Below are 22,981 nucleotides of genomic sequence, written 5' to 3' on the forward strand. Positions count from 1 at the left end.
AGCCCACTCAGAGCTGTCACACAGCCCCTTTCTGACATCACAGCTGCTCTGGGGCTCCAGGACACAGCCACAAAGGTGCTGCTGGGACACAGCCCCCTCTGGCACATCCCACAGCCCCTGCCAGTGCTGAGCCCCTGGCAGCTCTGTCTGGGCCTGCTCTCTGTGTCCCTGAGCTGCCCTGGCAGGGCCCCAGCCCTGCTGGGCTGTGCTCAGGAGCTGCTCCTGGCCAGAGCTGTCTCTCTGCAGCGCTGCCCTTGCCAGGAGCTGCCTCTGGGCCAGGAGCCCGGCCCAGCTCAGCAGCACAGACACAGCACCAGCACTTTCATCACCCTCTCGGGCCTTTGGGGCTCTTGGCATCACACTCAGTCCCTCACAGTGTGCTCCAGAAACTCCTCAAGAGCTCCAAGTCAGATGGAAACACTGAAGTTTCTTGTAGTTGAAATGAGAGACACGAGTGAGAAAGCGTCCCCAGGTTCCAGGCAGAGCAGAAGACTGGAGGCCCTGATGGCAGCTGGGGACAAGCAAGGGAAAGGTGTCTGTGGTGCTGAGCAAAGCTGGATGTGTTTCAGGAATGGCAAGGGCCAAGGGCTGAGCCCCAGCCCCTGGCAAGGCAGATGCTGTCCCTCCCTCATTGCTCAGGGCTCTTCCCGGGCCACTGGCATGTGGGGATGTGCAATGCCAAGGGCAGCACCATGGGGCGGCCCCTGCCAGGCTGCTGAGCAGGGACAAGGAGGCAATGAGGCCCCAGGGCTGCCAGGGTCACTTGTCCCCTGCTGGCCTCAGGCCCAGGGCCAGCAGCCATGGCCAAAGGGCTGCACAAGTTGCCTCTGGCAGGGCCTTGCAGCTGCACAGCCCAGGGCCCTCAGCCTCTACCTGCTGCTTATGTGATGAGGCCTCCAAATCTCATCCTGGGAGATTTTTGGGTCCTCTCCAAGGTCTGTGAAGATGGAAACACTGGTCAAAGCTATTTCCTCCCAGATCTTGCAATGACACAACAAGGATCAATATCTTTAAAGTGATCTAGAGTGGATTTGGATTTGTTAGAAGGAGGAAATATTTTACAATGAGAGTGGCACAAAACTGCAACTGCTTTTCCAGAGAAATGGATGCCCCATCCCAGAAATGCTCCCAGAGCAGGAGCTCTGTGCAACCTGACACAGTGAAAGCCCCTCCCCAAGGATGGAATTGCTGTTGTGTGGGTTCTCTGATGTGCTGGGTGCCCTCACAACCCTCCTGGCCAGAATGTCTGCTGAGGGCCAGCCAGGCTGCTGCAGTGGCACTGACCTCACAGCCATCACCATTGCAGCCATGTCCCCTGGGCCTGGCTCTCCCCTTTCCTCTGCCCCTGCCTTGTCTCTGCTGCCATGAAGAGTTGTTTCATTATTATCTTGTCCCCAAGGTGCTGGGGCCAATTGCTTCCCAGTCAGGCTCCTGGAGCAGCAGTGGCTTTTCAGAGCCCAGCCAGAAATGAGCCCTGAAGCAGCAGCTCTGCAGTGCTGGCCACCAGGCCGGGGTGCCAAGGGAGCCTTCTGGCCATGGCCTGGAAGCAGCTGCTGCTGCCAAGGTGCCTTTGGTGCCTCAGGCTGTCCCTGGCACAGCTCCCAGCACGGCACTCTGCACTTGTGCCCGAGCCCTTCCCTGGCTTGGGGCTGGCCTGGGGCTTTTCCTGCAGCAGGATCTGCCCTGGCCATGGCACAGGAAAGGCAGTTCCTGCTGGAGCAGGAGGCTGTGCCTGGAATGGGCTCAAACAACTCCAGTAAGGCCCTGTTCACTTCAAAACTGCTTCCTAGGGCACTGTAGTCTAACAATTGTTATAGCTCCTCTACTCCGGAGTAAATAACTTTTTTTAATTTATGCTCTGCTGTAAATAGATCTTTCTGTCTAATCATGATCAGAATAAATCACATCTGTATTTAAATCAGTATCTCTGGTATTCCATTGTTAATCCTGTGGGACAAATTGCATTAGGGTTCAATTCCTCCTGTCCAATATTTACACATAAGCCTTTGACAAACTCTGGGGCTGGGATTGGATCCTGCCACTCCCAGTCTCCTCTCTTAAAAGGAATGTAAAAGTCTAGACATCCTGGAAGGGTTTGAAGATTCCTGGTGGCTGTTGGGTGTCATTTGTCTACCTCATGACTCAGCAGGAGTTTCTCCAATAAAGAAATAAAGCTTTTGCCTGAAGCTCCCACTCTGCCCGTGACAGGAAGCCCAGGGAGTGTCTGTGACATCCCAGCTCTTTGGCAGCCTGGGGACTCCTGGGATGTCACCGTGGAGCCCCCGGGAGTGCCTGTGACAGAGCGGTGCCTTTGCAGCCCAGGGTCCCCTGGGATGTCACCATGGAATTACTGTGACTGCGTCTGACCACACGGCTCTTCAGCATCCCCAGAAACCCCTGGGAGGTCTCTGTGGAGCCCCTGTCTCTGCCTGTCTCAGACCTGGAGCCAGAGCCCATTGCCATGGCAACCATTTGCAGTCCCATCCCCAGGCTCATGGGATCTCAGAGCCACAGAATTGGCTGAGTTGGGAGGGAGCCATGGGGATCCTCCAGTCCAACTGCTGGCCCTGCACAGGACACCCCAACAATCCCAGCCTGGGCCTGGCAGCGCTGGCCAAACGCTGCTGGAGCTCAGCCAGCCCTGGAGCTGGGAGCCTTCCCTGGGGAGCCTGTTCAGTGCCCCAGCAGCCTCGCGGGAAAAACCTTTTCCTCACATCCAGCCTAAACCTGCCCGCCTCAGCTCCAGCCGCTCCCTCCACTCCTGTCCCTGGGCACCAGAGGGAAGAGGTTCCCGCAGCCCCCAGCCAGGGACCCGCTCCCAAGGCTGCTGCCATGGCAACCAGGCCTGGCACCAGCTGGGATGCTCGGTTTCCACGGGCTGGGCTTCAGGAATGGCATTCCCCAAATTCCTGCTCCTGCTGAAACCGCGCTGCCGCTCGCTTCCCTCCCGCCTGCCATGGAAAGCACAAAAGGCAAAGATCCCAGGCAGGGATAAGAAGAATTTACGAATAACAGCAACGGGATAAGGAACAAACAGACACAGAAACAATTTTGGTAACAGAAAGGATAAGACAAACCATTCACAGGGAAAACTAAAATACCACCAACTGACTCTTCCTGGACACGTATTTCCTCCTGCCAAGAAAGGACACCCTTCTCTGGTGAGAGAGAGAGAGTCCTTTTCCTGCCCCTGGCAATGACCTGAGATGGGATTGAATATAATGGACCATGATCACAGTCTCACATTCTTTGATCCCACATCATGACATTGCCATGGGCAGGAAAAGGTACAGGTGTCTTCCCAGCATGGATCCCAGGGAACATGGATCACCAGGTCTCTTCCCAACGTGGATCCTCCATGGGTGGATGAAGCTGGAGCAGTGCACAAAGCTCTTCATGTATTTTGAGGCACTTGCAGGGCTTCCCTTACCGGTGCCTCCATTGGTGTCTGCCAAAGTTAGACCTGTCTGAGAAGCTCTTCCCACACTGGGTACACTTGTAGGGCCTCTCCCCAGTGTGGATGCGCCAGTGGGTGATGAGGTTGGAGTTGTGCTTGAAGCCCTCCCCACAGTCAGGGCAGCAGAAGGGCCTCTCATCCGTGTGAATCCGCTGGTGCAGGAGGAGATGGGAGCTGCTCTGAAACCTCTTCCCACACTCAGAACACTCGTAGGGCCTCTCCCCAGTGTGGATGCGCTGGTGGATGGTCAGATGGGAGCTCCAGCTGAAGCCCTTCCCACATTCCCCACACTCGTAGGCCCATTCCCCAGTGTGGATCATCTGGTGGCAGATCAGGCTGATGCTGTGGCTGAAGCTCTTCCCACACTCCAAGCACTTGTAGGGCTTCTCCCCATCCTGAAGCTGCTCATGGACCACCAGCTCAGAGCCCTGGCTGGATCTCCGGCCGCCTTCCCGGCACAGGGTGGGTCTTTCCTCCTCAGAGCACCCTGGGATGGGTTTGGAGCCCCTCCTCCGGCGGGATCTCCAGGGATTTTCCTCCCCGTTGGATTCCTGCACTGTGGAGCTGCTCAAAACGGCCTCTTCCACGAGGTTCTGCTGCGGGGATTTGTCCTCCCTGGTCTCCATCCTCAGCTCCTTGTCTGGGGGAGGAAGGACAAGGAGAGGATGGGATTTGCCTCCGTGCCAGAGGGAAGGGGAAGGAGATCCCCCCAGTGCGTCCCCGGCAGGACGGCGTCGGCAGCGGGGTTGTCCTGCAGCCGGGGGCCAGGCTGGGCTGGGAGATGGAGCAGGAGAGAGGGGGAAAGGGGCACTGACTTCCTCCTCACCTGCCTGGGTGTCCCATGGCATCTTCCTCTTCCTCACAGCCTCCTTCTCCATCCAGCCAAAGTTTAGGAATCAGAAATCCTGGTTTCAGAAAATGCAATGGATGAGCACTTTGGGTTAGGGGTTTCCTACCCTCCAAGTCCATCCCTAGAAGTCACCGGGCACCTGGTGCCCATATAAACCACCAAAACACTAATATTCAGTCCCCTAAAATACACAAATGGTCAAGATTCACCAAAAACACCCATCCATGCGTTTACCCTCTCTGGTCCCTCCACTGTGGGTTCCTGGAAGCCCCCCCGTCTGGATTGCTGTGGGTCAAGTTCGTATTGCTGTTCCCCCTCTCTGTCTGCTGGGGCTCCTGGCAAGCCAGGAGGTTCCCCTTCTCTGGCCTCACCACTTTGGCATCCCAGGAGTCCTGCGTGGTCAGCACTGTCTGGGCTCCCTGGTTCAGGCTCCTGGGGTATCCCTGGGCCCCCTTGTCCATGCTCCCAACATCTGCAGGCTTCGGGAGCACCCCCAGCTCTGGCACTGCCCGTTTCTGCTGCCCCCATTGCTGCTTTCCCTGCCAGCCCCGCTGGTCCCGGGCGATCCCCACATGGCTCTGGGCTGACAATGCAGCCCCTGAGGCGGGCAGAGCAAGCCCCAGCACGGGGGGAGCCTGCATGCTCCGCTCCCTCGGCAGCCGCGCCCAGCCCCGGGCACAGAGCTCCGGCAGCCCCCATTGCCGCCCCCTCCCCAGAGACCCCCGGGGACCCCCGCAGCCGGGGCTGCCTCTGAGCCAGGCGGCCCCCGAGCCCGGCTGCGTGGCCAGAGGGGCATGGCGAGCCCGGGGCCTCTGTACCACCGCTTGTCCCGCTCTCCCTCAGCCTCTGCCCGGCCCGGCCCCCCGAGCCCCGCCAGGCCCTGCACGGCCACGGCCGGCCCGGACCGCTCCCCTCGGAGCCCGCTGCGGACACGGCGCCGGCCCGGCCACACGGACCCGCCTGTGCCGGGGGCCCACGGGCCGCCCAGCGCTGCCCGGGCCTCGGCCCCGAGCACAGAGCTCTGCCCGGGGGGCTCCCGGCCCGAGGCGGCGGCTCCGGGCCCGCCCGGCCGCTCCCGGCTCCCACAGCCCGCCCGGGGCCGCCCCGCCCGGGCCGGGCCTGCGCCAGCGCTCCCCGCACCCGCGGGGCTGCAAACCGCTGGGCACAGCTCACAAAAAAACATTCCCCCAGCCCCGCAAAACACCAAAATCACAACCGGCCGTCAGCCCCCACAAAAAACAACCCAAACCCCAAACCCACAAACCGACGGCTTCCAGCCTCTCCTGCGCCTTCCCAGGGATCCCAAGGCCGCGGGAATGCCCCCGGAGCGGGACAGAAAGCTGCTCCAGCCCAGGCACTTTGGACACCCTGGGCTCTCCTCTGGGGGCCCTGCAACACCCGCCACTGGAACCTCGCCCTGCAAAGGAACCATTTTGGTGCTCCCTGCGGAGGCCAGAACTGAAACTTTGTTCCTTTGGCCTCGGGCCGGAGACCCCCGGGCTGTTTTCTGCACACACTTCCAGCCCCCAGCGCTTGCTGCAGCCGCTCCCTGCAAATGTCCCACTGCCAGGGCCCTGGCCTTGCTGTCACCCGCTGGGGCTGGCCATGAACAGAGCTCCTGCACTTGCATTTCCAGCTGCTGTGCAACCAGAGCTGAGGGATCTGCAGGTGCCTGAATGCAAAACCTGGCAGAGGAGCCTCTCTCCAGGGGGAAATCTCCCCTTCCTGAGCCAGCCCGTGGCAATGCTGCCATTCTCTGCTGCTGCTGCTGCTGCTGCTGGGGCACTCGGGGCTCTGGCCGAGCAGGAAAGGTGACCCTGAGCCAGGAGCTTTCCTTGGCTGCAGCAAAGCCTCGGTGCACAAAGACCTTCCCGGCGCTGTGCTTGTTTGTTTTTAATAAATTAACTCCCCCTGTGAGCTGCGGGCAGAGCTGTGTAACTGTGTGTGACACTTGTCTGTGGCACTGTGGGGGTGGCCAAGGGCACCTTCCCCGAGCTGTGTGCAGAGGAATCCACAGCAGCCCAGGCCGGGGGTGCTCAGTGGCCGCTCAGTTCCGCTGACTGGACGCGGCTCTGGCCGCTTCCCTTGGAGCGTCTCCAGGGAGGGAACGCTGGGGCTGCTGGCCCGGCTGTGCTGTCACTGCCAGGGGAACGCTGGGGCTGCTGGCCCGGCTGTGCTGTCACTGCCAGGGGAACGCTGGGGCTGCTGGCCCGGCTGTGCTGGCACTGCCAGGGGAACGCTGGGGCTGCTGGCCCGGCTGTGCTGTCACTGCCAGGGGAACGCTGGGGCTGCTGGCCCGGCTGTGCTGTCACTGCCAGGGGAACGCTGGGGCTGCTGGCCCGGCTGTGCTGGCACTGCCAGGGGAACGCTGGGGCTGCTGGCCCGGCTGTGCTGTCACTGCCAGGGGAACGCTGGGGCTGCTGGCCCGGCTGTGCTGTCACTGCCAGGGGAACGCTGGGGCTGCTGGCCCGGCTGTGCTGTCACTGCCAGGGGAACGCTGGGGCTGCTGGCCCGGCTGTGCTGGCACTGCCAGGGGAACGCTGGGGCTGCTGGCCCGGCTGTGCTGTCACTGCCAGGGGAACGCTGGGGCTGCTGGCCCGGCTGTGCTGTCACTGCCAGGGGAACGCTGGGGCTGCCCCGCTCCTGCCCCACCCCATCAGCTCTGCCAGCGCCTCCAGGGGACACAAAGGCTGAGCCCAAGGGTGAGAGTTGCACAAGGGGCTGAGCTGGCATCTGGGACCCATTGGGATCATGGAGTGCAGCCCCCGGCCCTGCACAGACACCCCAACAATCGCAGCCTGTGCATCCCTGGCAGCGCTGGCCAAAGGCTCCTGGAGCTGCGGCAGCCTCGGGGCCGTGCCCATTCCCTGGGGAGCCTGGGCACTGCCCCAGCCCCCTGGGGGGGAAGAAGCTTTTGCTCATCTCCAGCCCAGCCCTGCCCTGGCCCAGCTCCAGCCGTTCCCTCGGCTCCTGTCCCTGCTCACCTGGGCAGAGATCAGAGCTTGCCCACAGAAGCTGTGGCTGCCCCTGGATCCCTGGAAGTGTCCAAGGCCAGGTTGGATGGGGCTTGGAGCAGCCTGGGATAGTGGAAGGTGTCCCTGCCATGGCAGGGGGTGGAATGAGATGAACTTTAAGGTCTCTTCCAAGCCAAGGCATTCTGTGATTCTGTGATTTTGGGGGAGATGCTGAAGCTCTGGCTCAGCTTTATCTCAGCAAATGTCTGGAGCCAGCAGCAGCCATGGGTGGGATCATCTCCTCCTCCCTCTTGCTGTGGCTGTAACTCACCCAAGGGCAGTGTCATAAATGAAATTGAAATTTGGACAGCTAGGGCTATTGGGTTAACAGCAGTTTAATAACAAGAAAAAAAATGATATTGTTTAGTGAATAGAATACAATAATACAATTTAGTGGATTGAAGAGCAATTTGATATAGAAGGAATACAGTTTAGTAAAAGAGTACAATTTCATGAATATATTCATATATATATATGTATGAATATATATATGAATTTAGCTTGCCAGTAATTATGATTAAAGCATAAGCAAGAGTGACTGGGGTATGGGGAGGGCTTCTCACCCCACCTCACGTACAAAACAAAGCAATTCAAACTAAACTTATATACTGTATGCTTATACATATTCATTCATGTTTCCCATAAGTTTCCCCCTACTTCCAATTTTTAAATTTTACATCACTGTTCCTCATGGTGCATGCTTCACTTGTTGCTAGGGGGTCTTCAGTCTTCTTTTGGTGGTCTTTTGGACGAAGGCTTACACTCATCCTCGTTGTCCTCTGGATAACCTTACAGGCTGTGTGTGCATACTAAGCGTTGTGTTATGTAAGTAAGCATTGTGCTCCACTAATTAGTCTTATATTTTATAATTTTCAGGCCCTCTGCCTAAAGTCATTCCAACTTTATTCATCTCAAGGTCGATTTTCTCTTGGGACATTTCTTATCTCATTCTACATCCTGTACCTTAATTTTAACATGTAACATCTGTAGAGGGGTACATCTGCCTTGTAACACCAATTCCCTTGATTGCTCCTAATAATAACTTTCCAAATAGTTACAATTTAGTTAGCACAAATCATTTCCATTTATTACAGGAGGGTGTGAAAACAGGAGCATTGTTTGGTGTGGCCTCCTCTCTGCCTTTCACACCTTTCAGTGCTTTGAGCCAGCCAAGAGCTTTCTCCAGGAGTGCAATGAAGCAGCTGTTCCTGCTCCCAGCTCTGGCTCTTCCCAGTCTCTGCCCCTGCCTGGTTTTGTCCCTCTTGCTGTGCCCTCTGTTCCCCCAGGGGGCTGCCCCAGGCTGAGGGATCAGATGCAGGCACTGCTGCTGCTCCCTGGGGACCAGCCCCAGTTTGGTTGTTGCTGTCAGTGCCAGCAGAAGCGGTGGCTGGAGCAGCGGGTGCTGACAGTGGCCCAAGGCCCGGGGCTGGAGGGGTCCCTGGGCTGGGGCTGGGAGGGAGCTGCCCCTTGTTCTCCCTCTGCCTCCCGCAGAGCTGGGCCGGGCACAAGTGGGGCAGCAGAGCCAACAGGGAGCCTGCGAGTCTCTTGCAGCCGTGCCTGCTCAGAGTTTGGCCTTGGAGCTTCAGGTGGGCAAAGGCAGCTGCTCTGCTCCCTCTGCGTGTGCCCGTGTTCAGCAGTGCTGCTCCATCAGTCTGTGCCCAGCAACGGGGAAAAGCCTCAGCCCTGCAGGGCCAGGAGCTGCCGGGCTCTGCCTGAGCAGCTCAGCCAGCGGGAAGGGAGCTGCTCCACACGGGAACCAGGAGCAAAGGACGTGCCTTTTCTAGGACATGTCTTCTGTTAAAAAAAAACCAACAAAAACAAACAAAAAACCAACAAAAAATATACATTAAAAAAATATGAAAGATAAAAATTACCCTCAAATGTGTACTGAAAAACCTTCTATAACTCTGGAGTAAGAAAGAGGTAACTGATCTTTTGAAAAAGAGAACTCAGCTTTGATTTTAGTTCCTTAGTTTGTACACGTGCTAGTGGAAAGGATCCATTAGCTGCCTTCCTTGACAGATTTGATGGATGTTTTCCAATATCAAGATATTTTACACTGCAGTTAAAGGAATAGGAAATTGAAATACATGTTCTTCATGACTGTGTCTTGAGTGTAAAAATTTTGCACTTTCAAACTTGGACCTAAAGTGTTGCAAATGAAAGTGATAAATGCCAATGGACTGAGTGAATGCAGCTTTTCCTATGGGATGTGCAGCACTCCAAGGACTTCCTCAGTGGGGCTGTGGCTGCTTGGAGCTTTGTCCTGTGCCACTCCGGGATGTCATGAAATGGGACTTCACCTGCCACCAGCCCAGGCCACGCTCTGCCACCCCAGCTCCTTGGACCTTGTGTCCCCAAAGAACACACAAGGTGTTTCTGCTGCTCCACCTTTGCACAGATCCACAGAGAGCTGGGATTATCCCAAGTCTCGTGTCTCCATTGTGCCATATTCCTAAAGAACCAGCAGCCCATCCCGACGAATATGGTGAGTCATGTGGATGGTTGTCAGCTCCCTTTCCTGCCAGAAATCCTGAAACTGCTTCTAAATGCTGTTCCCTTCAGCTCTTGGACACCTACTGACACAGAGCTGGGAAAAAAATGCCCTGGCCATGGCTTACAAGGTGAGTTCTGCCAAAGTGAGAGCTCTGTGGGAAATCTCTATCCATCCCTCTCCTTTTAATATATCTGTACGTGGGGGTGTGCATGGATGTGTCTTGTATGGAAAGGAAGGAGTGTGCAAACAACGTGACTGACACTTTCACTCTCTGTGTTCATTCCATACTCATGGGTACCAAGATATTATGGAAACATTTGCAAGGACAGAGCTTCTGTCCATGGATACAGAGACATCCAAGAGCCCCTGGCACAGACATTGCTGCTCTTCAGCCACTGACAGGGTGAGTCCCTGAGGCTGGGGCTTGGCCTTCCTCATGGAGAGGGGCATCGAGGAAGGCTGCAGTGTGATGGAGACTGTGATGGGCTGGGAACTCACTGGGGGAAAGGAGGGAGCAGTTGTGAAGTAAAAGGCAGGTGTGGGGACACAACTGTTCAGAGAAGGGCTGAGCTACAGCTTGAGCAAGATGAAAAATTTCATTTGGGGTCATCCCAGATGGATTTCATTTCAGAAGTTATGGAACAAGTTTAATTTTTTGGGGGTGTCATGTTTTCCCTTGGAGGTGGACACTCTGCAGACTTGAGCTGCATTGCCAAAACGCTCAAGTCTCTGCTGCAGGTCACAGCGTTTCTTCTTTGGCTGATCCCGGCCCGGTGCTGAGCCCAGCAGAGCCCTGGCAGAGCCCAGAGCAGCCTCAGCATCCGCAGAGCCCGGCTGCAAGGAGAGAAAGCAGAAACCGCCCGTCAGCTGAAGGCTCCTGTCCCCTTGTCCCAGCCAGCCGCGGTGCCCAGGCCATGCTGGCCGTGCTCAGAGCTGGGCCCAAAGCTGCCCATCACTGCTGCCTTGGGGAGCAGAGCAGGAGGGCAGGACATGTGCCCAGCCTGCAGCCAGCCACGGCAGATCCAGCCCCTCAGCAGCTGCCCAGAGCGGGATGCTCCTGTGCCCGCTGCCATCTCCCAAAAGCTCTTGTCCCACCCATGCCAAGGAGATGAGGACCCACCTCACACCATCCGCTGCCACAAGAAAAGCTGGTCCCAAGCGATGTCCTCAGTCTTCTCCAAGGGCACGGCCCATCCACGCCACAGCTGGTCCCAAGCACTTCCTGATCCAGACTGGACCCCACCTGGAACGCTTCCTTTAGAAAAACAAACAACAAATTAATGAAAATAGGTTACAGACAAAAAGGGGAAACAAGAAAAATAGTAAAAAATCTTATGTCTGTCAGGAGCTTGAGGAAGGCCCAAACCCTACATTCTGGGGAAAAACCCACCCATGGGTGAGGGAAGCCCATGCTTTCTCCCTTCCCCCTGCACTGTCCCCCAAAATCACGGTGATCCCAAAGCAAAGCAGGGGAGTGGAGCAGCCCAAGCCCTTCCTTGCCTGCACAGCAAAGCAGCCGTGCTCAGGTTCTGGAGTCCCACCTGTGCTCCTGCCATGGGGGTTTGTTTGTGTCGGGCTGGCTGCCCCAGCCCCAGCCCGGGGCACGGTGGGTGCTGGGGGCTGTTGGCAGGGCCAGGATCCCACTCCCATTTCGTAACCACCCCAGCCCACGCCCCCAGCCCTGCCAAAACCCAGCTGGGCAGCCACTGAGGAATCAGCTGCATCTGCCCCAGCAAAGGGGAAACCTTTGGTTCCCGACCAATGCACAGATCTGGGAGCATCCCCCTGGGTCTGGACTTACCTGAAAATTCCCTGTGGAGCCTGGCTTTGAAGAAGGTGCCAGAATCAAAGTCCATCATCGCCAGCTCCTGCTGGCCAGGTGGAGGAAGAGGTTGTCATCCTTGCTGCTGTCCTCCATGTCTCCAGCAGCAGCAGCAGCAGCCCCACCTGGTACAGCTTCTCCAGGGGCTCCTTCTTCCCTGGGGTGACACCAGGCTGTCAGCGTTCTGCCCAGGGCCCGGCTGTCAGTGAAGCAGGACAAGCAAAACCAGCTCAGATGGTGCCCACCAGTGCTGGGCAGAGCAGCTCAGCTCCAGCACAAGGGCTGTGTGTTCCCATTCCATGACCCCAGTGCAGTGACACAGGCAGGACAAAAAAGTCTGGGTTTCTTTGCTGCTGATTGCCAGGGCATGTGTGGAGCTGTAACTTACCAGGTCCCTGCATCACTGTGCCTGTGGCTCTCTCCCTTCTTCTAGGGCTGATGAATATCCTGCATCCAGGGATCACAGGACAGGTCTTCTAATGAGGGCCTGTCCAAGGAGTTCAGGGATAAACACCACCTGATCAGAATCTGGCAGTCTGGGGAGAGAAACCACAAACCACTGGTCAGTTGGAGAAGGCTCCTGTCGGCTTTGCCCCACTATTCCCGTGCCCAGGCCACGCTGGATGTGCTCAGAGCTGGGCCTAAACTTTCCCATCAATTCTTTGTTTTGGAGGAGAGCAGGAGAGCAGGACATGTGCCACCTCCTCAGCAGCTGCCAGAGCGGGATGCTCACGAGCCTGCTGCTGTCTCCCCACACTGGTGTTCCCCCCGTGCCCAGAGATGAGGATCCACCTTGGGAGAGCCGTTGTGGCAGCGGGAGCTGGCCCCATCTAATGTTCCTGCCCCTCCTGAAAGGGTGCTCCCCGCAGACCATCTCGTGCAGCAGGATGCCCAGGGACCAGACGGTCGCTGCCTCGCCATGGTACCAGCCGAAGTCGTTCCATTCCGGGGGGCTGTATGACGGTGTTCCTATGGAATATGGATGGAGCTCATCAGGGGGATGCTGCTGCTCCCAGAGCCTGGCCCCAGCATCCCTGGGCATGTGGGGGCTGCCCCAGTGGCACACGGGGTGACCTGCTGCCCTCTCGCCAGCACCTGGGACTTGGGTACAAACCTGGGGTTGGAAAAGAAGCCACTGGTGCTGGAAGAGGGCAGCAGAAACCCTGGCAAGGCCCGACCATGACACACAAAGGGAAATACCCACTCAGTGCTGGGGAAAAACCACACCCACATCCTCCCTGCTGGCATTGCCCAAAAAATATCTTGAACCAAGGCAAACCAGGTGAGCAGAGCAGTCCAAGCCCATTCTCACCTGCACACCAAACCAGCAGGTGCACAGGTTCTGGCTCCCCCTCTCTGCTACCCCCAACCATGGGGGTTTTGTCAGGCTGGCTGCCCCATCCCCAGCCCCAGTCCTGGGAGAATCCCTGCTGCCACACCCAGGTTGGGCCAGGAGATGCTAGGACCAGGATCACCACCCCTGTGTGGGCTCACCTGCAAATTGAGTGTAGGCTGTGTCCTGCAGGTAGGTGCCACAGCCGAAGTCAATCAGTTTTGCCTGGCCGGTGTCCAGGTCTACCAAGACGTTCTCAGGTTTGATGTCTCGGTGCAGGACCCCGCAGCTGGTGCAGTGCCGCACGGCCGCCAGCACCTGCTGGAACAGCTCCCGCGCCTCTTCCTCGGACAGGAACCTCCGTGCCCGAATGAAACGTCGCAGGTCCTGACACCGCTCCGGGCGCTCCAGCACCATCACGATGGTGTTGGGGAGCTCAAGCCATTCCAGCAGCTGCACCACACCGGGGAAGCCTGTGGACACCTTGTCCAGCAGCACTATCTCCAGGGGTGCGCTGGTGCCGTCGGGCTGCGGGAGGAGCACGGTGCCGTCAGTGGGGCTGAGGCCGTGCCAGGGCTCGGGAAGCCCTCAGCCAGCCCGGGATGCTCTGTGCCCTCCGCTGGCCCCACGCCCGCTCTCCCTGCAGGTGTCCTGGCGGCTCCCACCCTGCCGGGCCCCGGCTCATCCCCGCCCGGCACGGCCCGGCTTCTGCCGCTGGCCCCGCTCACTCACCAGCTCGCCCCAGTGCCGGACGCGGTTCCGTGGCACCTTTTTGATGGCCACCTGCAAGCCAAAGGGAACAGCGGATTCAGCTCACCGCCCACCGTGTCCAGCCCCATCCTCCTCCTCCTTTCCCTCCTCCTCCTCCGCCCGCCGCCGGCCCCTCTGCTCACCGGGAGTCCGTCCGAGAGCCGAGTGGCCGCAAAAACTCTGCCAAAGCCGCCGCGCCCCAGCAGTGAACCCACTCGGTAGCGCTGCTGCAGGGCCTGCTGCGCCTTCCCTGGGGAAGAGACGCGGCCGTCAGTGCTCGGCCCGGGGCCAGGAACGGCCCCCGAGCGCTCCCCGAGCTCCCCGGGCCGGGCACCCGCAGGCGTTCCCTCATTGGAACGCGACAGCGGCGGAGCTCGGGCCGGGGAAGCCGCAGCGGAGGCGGCGGCAGCGGCCGCACCGCCTGTGTCCTCCGCGGGCCCCGGGAGGAGCCGGGGCCGGGGCCGGGGCCGGGGCCGGGGCCGGGGCCGGGGCCGGGGCCGGGGCCGGGGCCGGGGTCGGGGCCGGGGCTGGGGTCGGGCCAGGTGGAGCCAAAGGGCAGCGATGCCGCCCCAGCCCCAGGCAATGATGCCCGCCCAGCAGCGCCAGCGCCAGCACAGCCAGAGCTGGGCGGAGGCGAGACCGCGGAGGGACGCCCGGGGATGGAGACGGGGCCGGGGCCGGGGCAGCCCCGCCCGGGGCCAGGGCCGGACCGGGGGCATGGCCCGGCCGGGCACGGGGAGAGGGAACCTGGAAGAGGAGGGGACACAGGAAAAGGGAGTCGGGGATGGGGTGCGGGACAGTGGGAGAGGGAGAGGAGAATCGACGGATTCAAGAAATTCGCTTTTTATCTGCTTCCACTGCTGCTGCCGCCGCTGCTGCTGCTGCTGCCGCCGCTGCCGCTGCAACTGAAGCCCCGGGGCCGTTTGTCCCCGTGTCCGTTTGTCCGTTGCCCGCTCGGCCCCGGCCCGAGCCCCGCGCTCCCCGGGCAGCCCCTGAGCCTGGCCAAACACGGCAACTTTGCCCTGCTGAGCCAAGAGCCAGAGTCTGGACTCCTGCACAGGGGCACAGCAATGCCCTTGGCTGCTGCTGTGCCTTGTCCCTGCTGAGGCTCAGACACCGTCTGAGCACATTCCCTGAATGCAGAATTTGTACCTGAGCCAAGCACTGCACTTGTGTCTCCAGCATTGCTTTCCAAGGAAAACAGGGCAAGGCAAACTGGCTATAGCTCAGGGTATTTTACAGGGTCTAAAACTTGCCAAGTCTCAGATCTTAGAGGTGAGAGCCATTTGGAATGAATGGGATGGAGAAACAGTGCAAGATGGGAAAGGGGAACATAAAAATAAATAGAGAAAAATAGAGAAAAACATATTGGTTGTTTCTTTGGATTTTATTTTCATTTCTTAAAAAAGCTGTTTCAGTTTTCCCAGAATCTTCTCCCCAGCCCCGTCTGTTCTTTCCAAAAACCTGTCCTGGAGAACAAGGCGCAGCTCCTGTCACAAGATGTGTCCCCAGCTGCAGCTTCTCTTGGCTCCCCACACTGTGAGTGCAGCACAACTCTTGCAGCAAAGCAGGACAAATATTTGAAGGACTTGACAACTTGTTCTTTCTTTTCCTTGTGGACAGGGGAGTTGTGCCATTGGTGAGGTTTTCATTGTTCCTCTTCTACCCAAAGAAAACATGATGGGCTACCAGGAATTGTTGGGGAATACAAGCCTGGCTGAATGTGGAGAAAGAATCTCCAGAGCCTGCAGCCAGCAGTGGAGAGCTCATCATTCCAACAGCCCCATGGACATCTGGAAAGTGATCTGGAACATGAAGATGGGCTGACAGAGGGAGTTTGTTTCTGTGTTCAGTTGAGATGATTCTACATCTCTTGCACTGGGAGAAATCAAGAGCACAATCAGGTGATGATAAGCAGCAGAACATGATAAGCTGGAGCTCTCAGTGGGTGAGAGAAAGAATGTGAAAAGGAGAAATGCAGGGAATGACTTGGTGAACTTTGTGTGTAAGAAGGGTCATTTTTTCCTAATAATTCCCAATTCATTCCCTTTGCTTTTATCCTTTTAACAAGGCCAATTGCGTCTCAGATTCCCCAGGAAATGAGAACCCTGAGCTTGTGGAGCTGCCTGAAAGGTGCCCTGTTCCTTTTTCTTCTGCTGCTCAGAAGAAACAATGAAGCGAGTTGGGGAGTTCTGGTTTTTCTTTCTCCTGGAGGATTTTTTCATTTTATTTGCCACTGCAGAGGCAATTTCTGTGATGGCCTCTGTCAGTTGATTCTATTTCAGCAGCAGCAGCAGCAACAGGGCTGTGTTTGAGCACTGCAAATGTGACCTGTGTGGCTTTAATTCCCCTCGACTTAGTGCTCAGGGAGTTGGGAGCATTTTGATCTCTACTGATCATGATGCCTGAAACAAAAATCCTGAGTTCCCTGTGACAAAAGCACAGTGGGTAGCACTGATTGAAAGAGGCAATTGCAGCTGTACTGCTAAAATTCAAGTGGCAAGCAGAAGAGGGGCAAGAGCAGCTGGGATCTACAATTGCCAAGGCCAAGGCACCAACAGCCTCCTGCTGTCACCTCAGGGTGAGTAAAACAGGGCTGAAAACAGCGCTGGAACCCGATCCTTTCTTCCTCTGAGGGCTGGCTGAGGGCAGCAGAGGCGGGCCCTGAGGAATCAGGGCTGTGTGTGGGGGATTGTTGCTGTAGTCCAGCATTGCCCTGGCAAAAGCCCTGGGAAGCCGAGGCAGGAGCAGGTGGGAAGGGCCGGCGCTGCTGCTGCTCCTGGCCGGGAGCCCCGGCCGGGCCGGGCCTGCGCCCGCTGCGCTGCGGCTGCTGCTGCTGCCAGAGCCGGGCGGGACTCGGGGACAGGGAATGGACACGGGGGGACAGCAAAGGCCTTGGGGGCTGCAGGGATGTTGGTGCTGGGGCCAGCGCCAGCACAGAGCTTCAGCCCGCAATGAACCCCGAGGGAAACGCTGGGGAAAGGCTCCATTCAGCCTTTCTTTACTCGGCGCTGTGAAGGGACCGAAATAAAAGGAGAGTGAGCAGGGCCCGACCCCTTCTCCTTTGGGAGGAGCCCCTGGGGCTGTGAGGGGCCATGAGGGGAAATGAGAGGTTCTATGGGGCCATGAGAGGTTCTGTGGGGCCATGAGGGGTAGTGAGGGGCCATGAGGGGCTGTGAGGGGCCAAGAAATGTTCTATGGGGCCATGAGAGGTTCTGTGGGGCCATGAGGGGCTGTGAGGGGCCATGAGGAGCCTCAGCCCTGGCAGGAGGGGTCCCACCATGTCCCCAGGGCAGGGCAGCCGTGAGGGGCCGCGAGTGCAGATGTGGCAGCAGATCAGGCTTGGGGCACCTCTGGGAGGGGATGAGAGCCTTCCCCAGCTCCAAACCACACCAAGCCCACCATTAAAAAGATTTCCTGTCTTTTGAATCCACTGGCAACTTGGAGTTGATTGTAGAGTTTAATCCCAGTGAGAAAAGCAAGGGAAGTTTCCCAGTGAGTGACATCCAGTCATTGTTATTAATGTCTAAGATTTAAAAGTCTTAACAATGAAAAGTAATACTAATAAATAATAATAACAACAAGAAAAAGAAATAAAGCCCCGAATCCTAATAATCACCTCAGAAACAAGTTTTTGTTTGTAGTAATAGATTAGTACTAAAGAAATAAATGAAAGAGATTTTATTTGTAATTCAGACATGTTTCATCCTTTTCAAAGGCTCTGGTCCCCTTTCTCCAGGGTAATTTCCTTTACTCACCCACTTTCTAATAGGTAGAAGGGAGTTAAGCACACTGGAAAAGACAACAGCTCCTGTTTCCAAGGGAAGCAGCCACCACTCCAGGGAACCTGAATTGCCCCCAGGCTCGTGTGTGCACTTGAAGGGTGAGCAGGTGTTGGGGACAGAGATCTCAAACTCCTTCTAAGGCTGTGAGAAACCCACCAGTGGCAAAGTATCATTGTGGGTCAGCTCCTGCTGAAATTCCATTCCCCCACACCCTCCAAATGGGCAGGCAGGGCTGGGCTCTGGCAGGGTTCAGTTTTGAGTGCCTTGTGCTCCCTGGCATGGAAGTGATCCTATGAACTCTGGTACTGATGGATTGTGGAATGGCTGCTGAAGGAGGAGGGGGAATCTCAGCAGACAGAAAAGTCTCTTCTTCTCCCTTCTCCCTGCAGAACCCCCTCTCCAAAGAGAAATGCCTGTGCTGGGTTTCCATGGCACCCCTTCCCTCAGCCCAGTGTCTGAGCCACTGTGTGCTCTGCAGGACCAAAGCCGGAGGAGTCCCAATATCAGTCACCCCACGGTCCCCACACAGCAGGAGAAAGCACTGCTTGCAGTGGGGCTGCTGATCTGTGACCCGTCCTGGTTCCATCCACCCCACTCCTCTCAGCCACAGGCACCAGAAGGATCCCAGGAAAGCCACACTGCTCTACCAGATGCCAGGAGCACTCCCTGCTGTGGCCTCAGGGATGCTGGGTGACCTCGTGGATGAGGATCTGTGGCTGGTGATGGAATGTGTGGATGGAGGCCCTTGACAGGAGGTTGTTTGAGACACGTGTGGGGCTGAAGGAGAGATGGCAGCTGTCAGTGGGGAGGGCAGGGACCCCGCTTGTGAGTCCATTGCCTTGGACACCCTCAGCCACAAGATGTCCAAGGAGTCACACAAGGCTTTGGCACTCTCAGCCTTCTTTCCCCCAAGTTCCTGCTTTCTGTACATTGACAGTAGAGAACCTTGCTTGTTTCTACAACTAGAACAAAGGTCCCAGATGGAACAAGCCTTGCTGGTTTTAGTCAGAAGCATCAGTGACCAAAAGTTGTATTTCCATTGGTTTGGTCACATCTTTGTTCCTTCTCAGTGTTCAGGCTGGGCTGTGGGGTGTCCTCATTTGCTGCATTTTCTGAGCTCCTCTTGGATCCCTTGAGCAATAGGTTGTGCCCTCTGAGGATCCTTTGTGCTCCTTGGTGACCCAGGAGAACCTTCCAGGCGGTTTTTGGGGGAGCTGCTGCTGTGATGTCACAGGAACGTTGCCGTGTCCTTGTGGTGCTCCCGTTGCTGTGGGGCACAGAGGCCTCAGTGTCAGAGCAGCTCTGGGCACCTGCTCATTGCCTGAGGATCCTCCTGCCCGAGGCATTCTCAGCAGCCAGCCCAGCCCCTGACGGGTGTCCTTCTGTCCTGGCAGGGGGACAGACAGTCTGCAGATGTGTGCAGCACAGGCAAAATGATCCAGCAAGTGGTTGCTGCAGTTTGCACTCTGCACTCTGGGGCTTCTGATGGGTATTTTTTAACCCACTGGGCCCCTAAGTTGAGGATTTCCCCAGGTGCACCATATGTGCCTTTGGGATTGCTGTGGGCTTTCTGTTCTTCCTTTGGGACAGAGGTGATTTTGAAAGAAAATTGACATTAAGATGCCATTTATTTGGGAAAGCTCCTGCCAACAACTTCTTAGAAAGGGGTTGTTTGTAGCCAGCAGGGTGTGCACAGCATTTGGAATTGAGCCTGGGTGGGTTCTGTTCCCCAAGGAGAGAGTCTGTGGCAGTGAACCCTGGCATTCCCTCTGTTTGCTGATCCAGCGAAAAACTGGACACAGCCTTGTATTTTGTGCTGTTCTCTTGCTTGCTGTGTGATCCAAAAGGACTGTGGCTCCAGGAGGGAAGTTGTGAAAGCAAAATGCTCTCTTGGCATTGACTTGTTGTGTGGGATTTTCCAGCAGAGGCAGCTTTTTCTCCTAACAGCATCTGGTTCAGGTGAAGGTCACCTCACACATGGATACTGGGAAGCTCCTTCTTCAGTGAGCAGGAAAGGAACCTTTGGTGTTCAGAGATCCCAGTTGTTCCCTTTCAACACCATCATGAGCCCAGTAAGCTCCAGTATGATCCTTGTCACAGAGCAGCACTCCCAGGATGGTCCCAGTTGCCTCTGGCTAGATCAACCCAGTCAGTCCCAGTATGATGCCATTGGCTCCCAGCACGCTCCCAGTTGCTCCCAGTCACCCCCAGTATGGGGGATGATGTGCATGGTGTGTTCCCAGTCACTCTCAGATACTCCCAGCATGAGTCCAGTCACTCCCAGTATGATCCAAAATTGGGTTGCTGGGAGGCCTCATGGAATCCTGGAGACCATTGTGACACTCCAGGGCCCCATGGAACCGTGGTGACACCAGGTTGGCTGGGAGTGTTGATGTGCTGCAGGGTAGGAGGGCTCTGCACAGGGAGCTGGACAGGCTGGATCCAGGGCCCAAACCCAACAAGGTGAGGTTTAACAAGTCCAAGTTCCAGGTCCTGCACTTTGGCCCCAACAACCCCTGCAGTGCTCCAGGCTGGGGACAGAGTGGCTGGACAGCAGCCAGGCAGAAAGGGAGCTGGGGCACTGATGGACAGCAGGCTGGGCATGAGCCAGCAGTGTGCCCAGGTGGCCAAGGAGGCCAATGGCTCCTGGCCTGGATCAGGAGCAGTGTGGCCAGCAGGAGCAGGGCAGGGATTCCTCCCCTCTACTCTGCACTGGTTGGGCAGCACCTCGAGTGCTGTGTCCAGTTCTGGGCCCCCAATTTAGGAAGGCCATGGAGGGGCTGGAGCATGTCCAGAGAAGGGCAACAAGGCTGGTGAGGGGTCTGGAGCACAAGTCCTGTAAGTGATAGTAAAAAGTCTCAAAATCTTAGAAAATTCAGGGACTTAGAAAGGAAGTTACGTTTGGAAAGGCCTTGGAAAAGTAGGCCCTGGGAAATGTTAGGCCTTGTACTTGCTAAAGATCAGGTCAAACTGCACCTGTGTAGTCAGTAGATGTTCATGATACAATTGTTAGATGTGATTGGATATAATTATTGTTTAAAGAACATGAGGAACAATGTGAGGGGGCTGGGGGGTATCACGAGAAATCCATGCTTGGGTAAAAACAATGCTTACAATAGAACAATGTAAGTTTAATAATTAATATGTGAGTTATATAATGATAGAGTATAAAACATGTTCAGTTCAAAACCAAGATGGGTCAGATTTGGGTCTGTGTACCCCTGACACCCAGATCTCTTAATAAAGCACCTGCATATGATCATTTGTGATTATGTGTGTTCCTGAATGCTAACAATTTCATCAGATTTTACTGGAATTTTGCGAGATATTTGTGGAATTTTGTGGAATTTTTGTGGAATTTTGCAGGACATTGAGGAGATTTTGTGGGATGTTTCTGGAATTTGGTAGGGTTTTGAGAAGACATGAAGAATTTTGAGGTATTTTTTAGATTGTGTGGAAATTTGTAATAGTTTTGTGGGATGTGTCTGGAATTTTGTGGGACTTTTTTGGAATGTTGTGGAATTTTCTTAAATTTTGTGGGATTTTGAGGAGACTTGAAGAATTTTGAGGTATTTTTCTTAGAATGTGTGGAAATTTGTGGAGATTTTTTGGGATGTGACTGGAATTTGGTGGGGTTTTGAGAAGATTTCTGCAGTTTTGTGGTATTTTTTTCAGGAATTTTGAGGGATTTTGAGGAGATATGAAGAATTTTGAGGTATTTTCTTAGGTTTTTGTGGACATTTGTGGGGATTTTGTGGGATGTTTCTGGAATTTGTTGAGCTTTTGAGAAGATTTCCACAATTTTCTGGGATTTTTCTGCAATTTTTTGGGATTTTGTGGAGACTTGAAGAATTTTGTGGGATGTTTCTGGAATTTTGTGGGATTTTTTTTGTACTGTTGTGGAATTTTCTTGAATTTTGTGGGATTTTGGGGAGCCTTGAAGAATTCTGAGGGATTTTTCTTAGAATGTGTGGAAATTTGTGGAGATTTTGTGGGATGTTTCTGGAATTTGTTAGGCTTTTGAGAAAATTTAGGGAATTTTGTGGGATGTTTCTAGAATTTTGTGGGATGTTTCAGGAATTTGGTAGGATTTCTGTGGTATTTTGTGGGATTTTTGTGGAATTTTGAGGGATTTTGAGGAGACTTGAAGAATTTTGAGATATTTCTCTAGATTGTGTGGAAATTTGTAATAATTTTGTGGGATGTGTCTGGAATTTTGTGAAATATTGGGGACACTTGAAAAATTTGGGGGTCCCACCCGACCTGTCCCTGCACCCCCAGATTTCTTCCACAGCCCCCCTGTGATGGTGGAGGGTGGGGGCCGAGTGCTGGTGCCCCCCTGCCTGCAGCAGATCCAGCGGTGAGGGCAGTTCAGGGGGTCCCTCAGCATTTGGGGTCCCTGGGATTTGGGGTGACCCCCCGGGCCCCCCAGGATCTCCCTGAACACGCTGACGCTGCCCGTGCGCTGTGAGAAGGTTCAAACCCGGCACGGGGTCCCCAGCACTGCCACCCGCATTGCCCAGGTACCCCCAAACCTGCCGAGAACCCCCAAAGCCCCCGGGACACCCCAACCTCCCCTGATCCCAAACACAGCCCTGGATGCTCCAAAAACTCCCCAAAACCGCAAAAGCCCATGCAGACATTGAAAAGGTTCATACCTGGCATGGGGTCCCCATCTCCATCACCAGCAGGTTCCCCAAAACAACCTTGAGATCCCCAATTCCACCCCCGGGATCGCCCAAATTCCCCCATCAGGACCCCTGTGAACCCCCTTGGGAACCCCCCAAAAACCACCGTGGCCCCAAAAACACCGAGAACTTCTGAAAATCCCCAGGAAACCCTCACGAAGGTTTATACCCAGCATGGGGACCCCATCACCTTCATCGGCATCACCCAGGTACCCCCAAACCCCTCCCGGGACCCCCAACCCCTCCCGGGCTCCACTGCCGGAACCAACGGGAGCGGTGTTGCCCTTTTAAGAGGAGTTACAGTGGGACCCGACAACACCGGGGGCCCTTAAAGCGGCCATGGTAGAGAGAACCCCCAAAATTCATCCTGGGGGACAAAACATCCCCTACAGGGGCTTGGGGTGGGGACACCCCTAAAAATGTCACTTAAAGCCGTCATGATCCCCCCTCCAAAGGGGCTTGTGGGGCTGCGGCCGCACAAACACCCTAAAATGGGGAGGAAAAAACACCCCTGTAGTGGTGGGATCCCCCCAAAAAACCTGAAAAAGAGAAAAACTCCTCTTGAGAGGGGCCTGAAGACCCTGAAAGGCCCTGGAAGAGGGACAAGATCCCCTCCTGTGCTGGGGCCTCCCCGAGCCGGGAACTCTCCCGTTCCTGCACTCGGGGGAGCCCCGAACGACGGCGGCTCCTGGGCTGAGCCCCCTCAGCCGGGGCTGCGGGGGGAACTGGGGGGGCTGGGACGGGGCTTGGGGCTCCTGGGGTGAACTGGGGGACCCTCAGTGCTC

The 22,981-nt window shown here is 56.2% G+C and overlaps 3 protein-coding genes across 3 annotated transcripts in view; 1 reads left to right on the forward strand and 2 right to left on the reverse strand.

Moving 5' to 3' along the window:
• Positions 1–22,981, reverse strand: part of LOC111945726 (uncharacterized) — a 555,958-nt gene that overhangs the window by 470,413 nt on the left and 62,564 nt on the right. Inside the window, exon 3 of the mRNA XM_086874769.1 lies at positions 3,464–3,843. Coding sequence (XP_086730895.1) covers positions 3,464–3,843 — 380 coding nt within the window. The remainder of the gene's footprint in view (positions 1–3,463; positions 3,844–22,981) is intronic.
• Positions 10,498–22,392, reverse strand: LOC147645324 (serine/threonine-protein kinase pim-1-like). The gene is made up of 7 exons (XM_086874744.1): positions 22,387–22,392; positions 13,135–13,501; positions 12,433–12,609; positions 12,029–12,176; positions 11,620–11,839; positions 10,939–11,073; positions 10,498–10,652 (listed from the first exon to the last, which is right to left on the reverse strand). The coding sequence occupies exons 1-4, from the start codon at positions 22,390–22,392 to the stop codon at positions 12,070–12,072; spliced, it is 657 nt and encodes a 218-aa protein (XP_086730870.1). The 3' UTR covers positions 10,498–10,652; positions 10,939–11,073; positions 11,620–11,839; positions 12,029–12,069.
• The window catches only part of LOC147645325 (uncharacterized), a 141,538-nt gene continuing 137,335 nt past the window's right edge, over positions 18,779–22,981 (forward strand). Inside the window, exons 1-2 of the mRNA XM_086874836.1 lie at positions 18,779–20,945; positions 21,597–21,868. The gene's annotated coding sequence lies outside the window, so the exon portion shown is untranslated. The remainder of the gene's footprint in view (positions 20,946–21,596; positions 21,869–22,981) is intronic.

Source organism: Cyanistes caeruleus, unplaced genomic scaffold (genome assembly GCF_971803275.1).
Source record: "Cyanistes caeruleus unplaced genomic scaffold, bCyaCae1.hap1.1 HAP1_SUPER_30, whole genome shotgun sequence".
Classification (NCBI taxonomy): Eukaryota; Metazoa; Chordata; class Aves; order Passeriformes; family Paridae; genus Cyanistes; species Cyanistes caeruleus.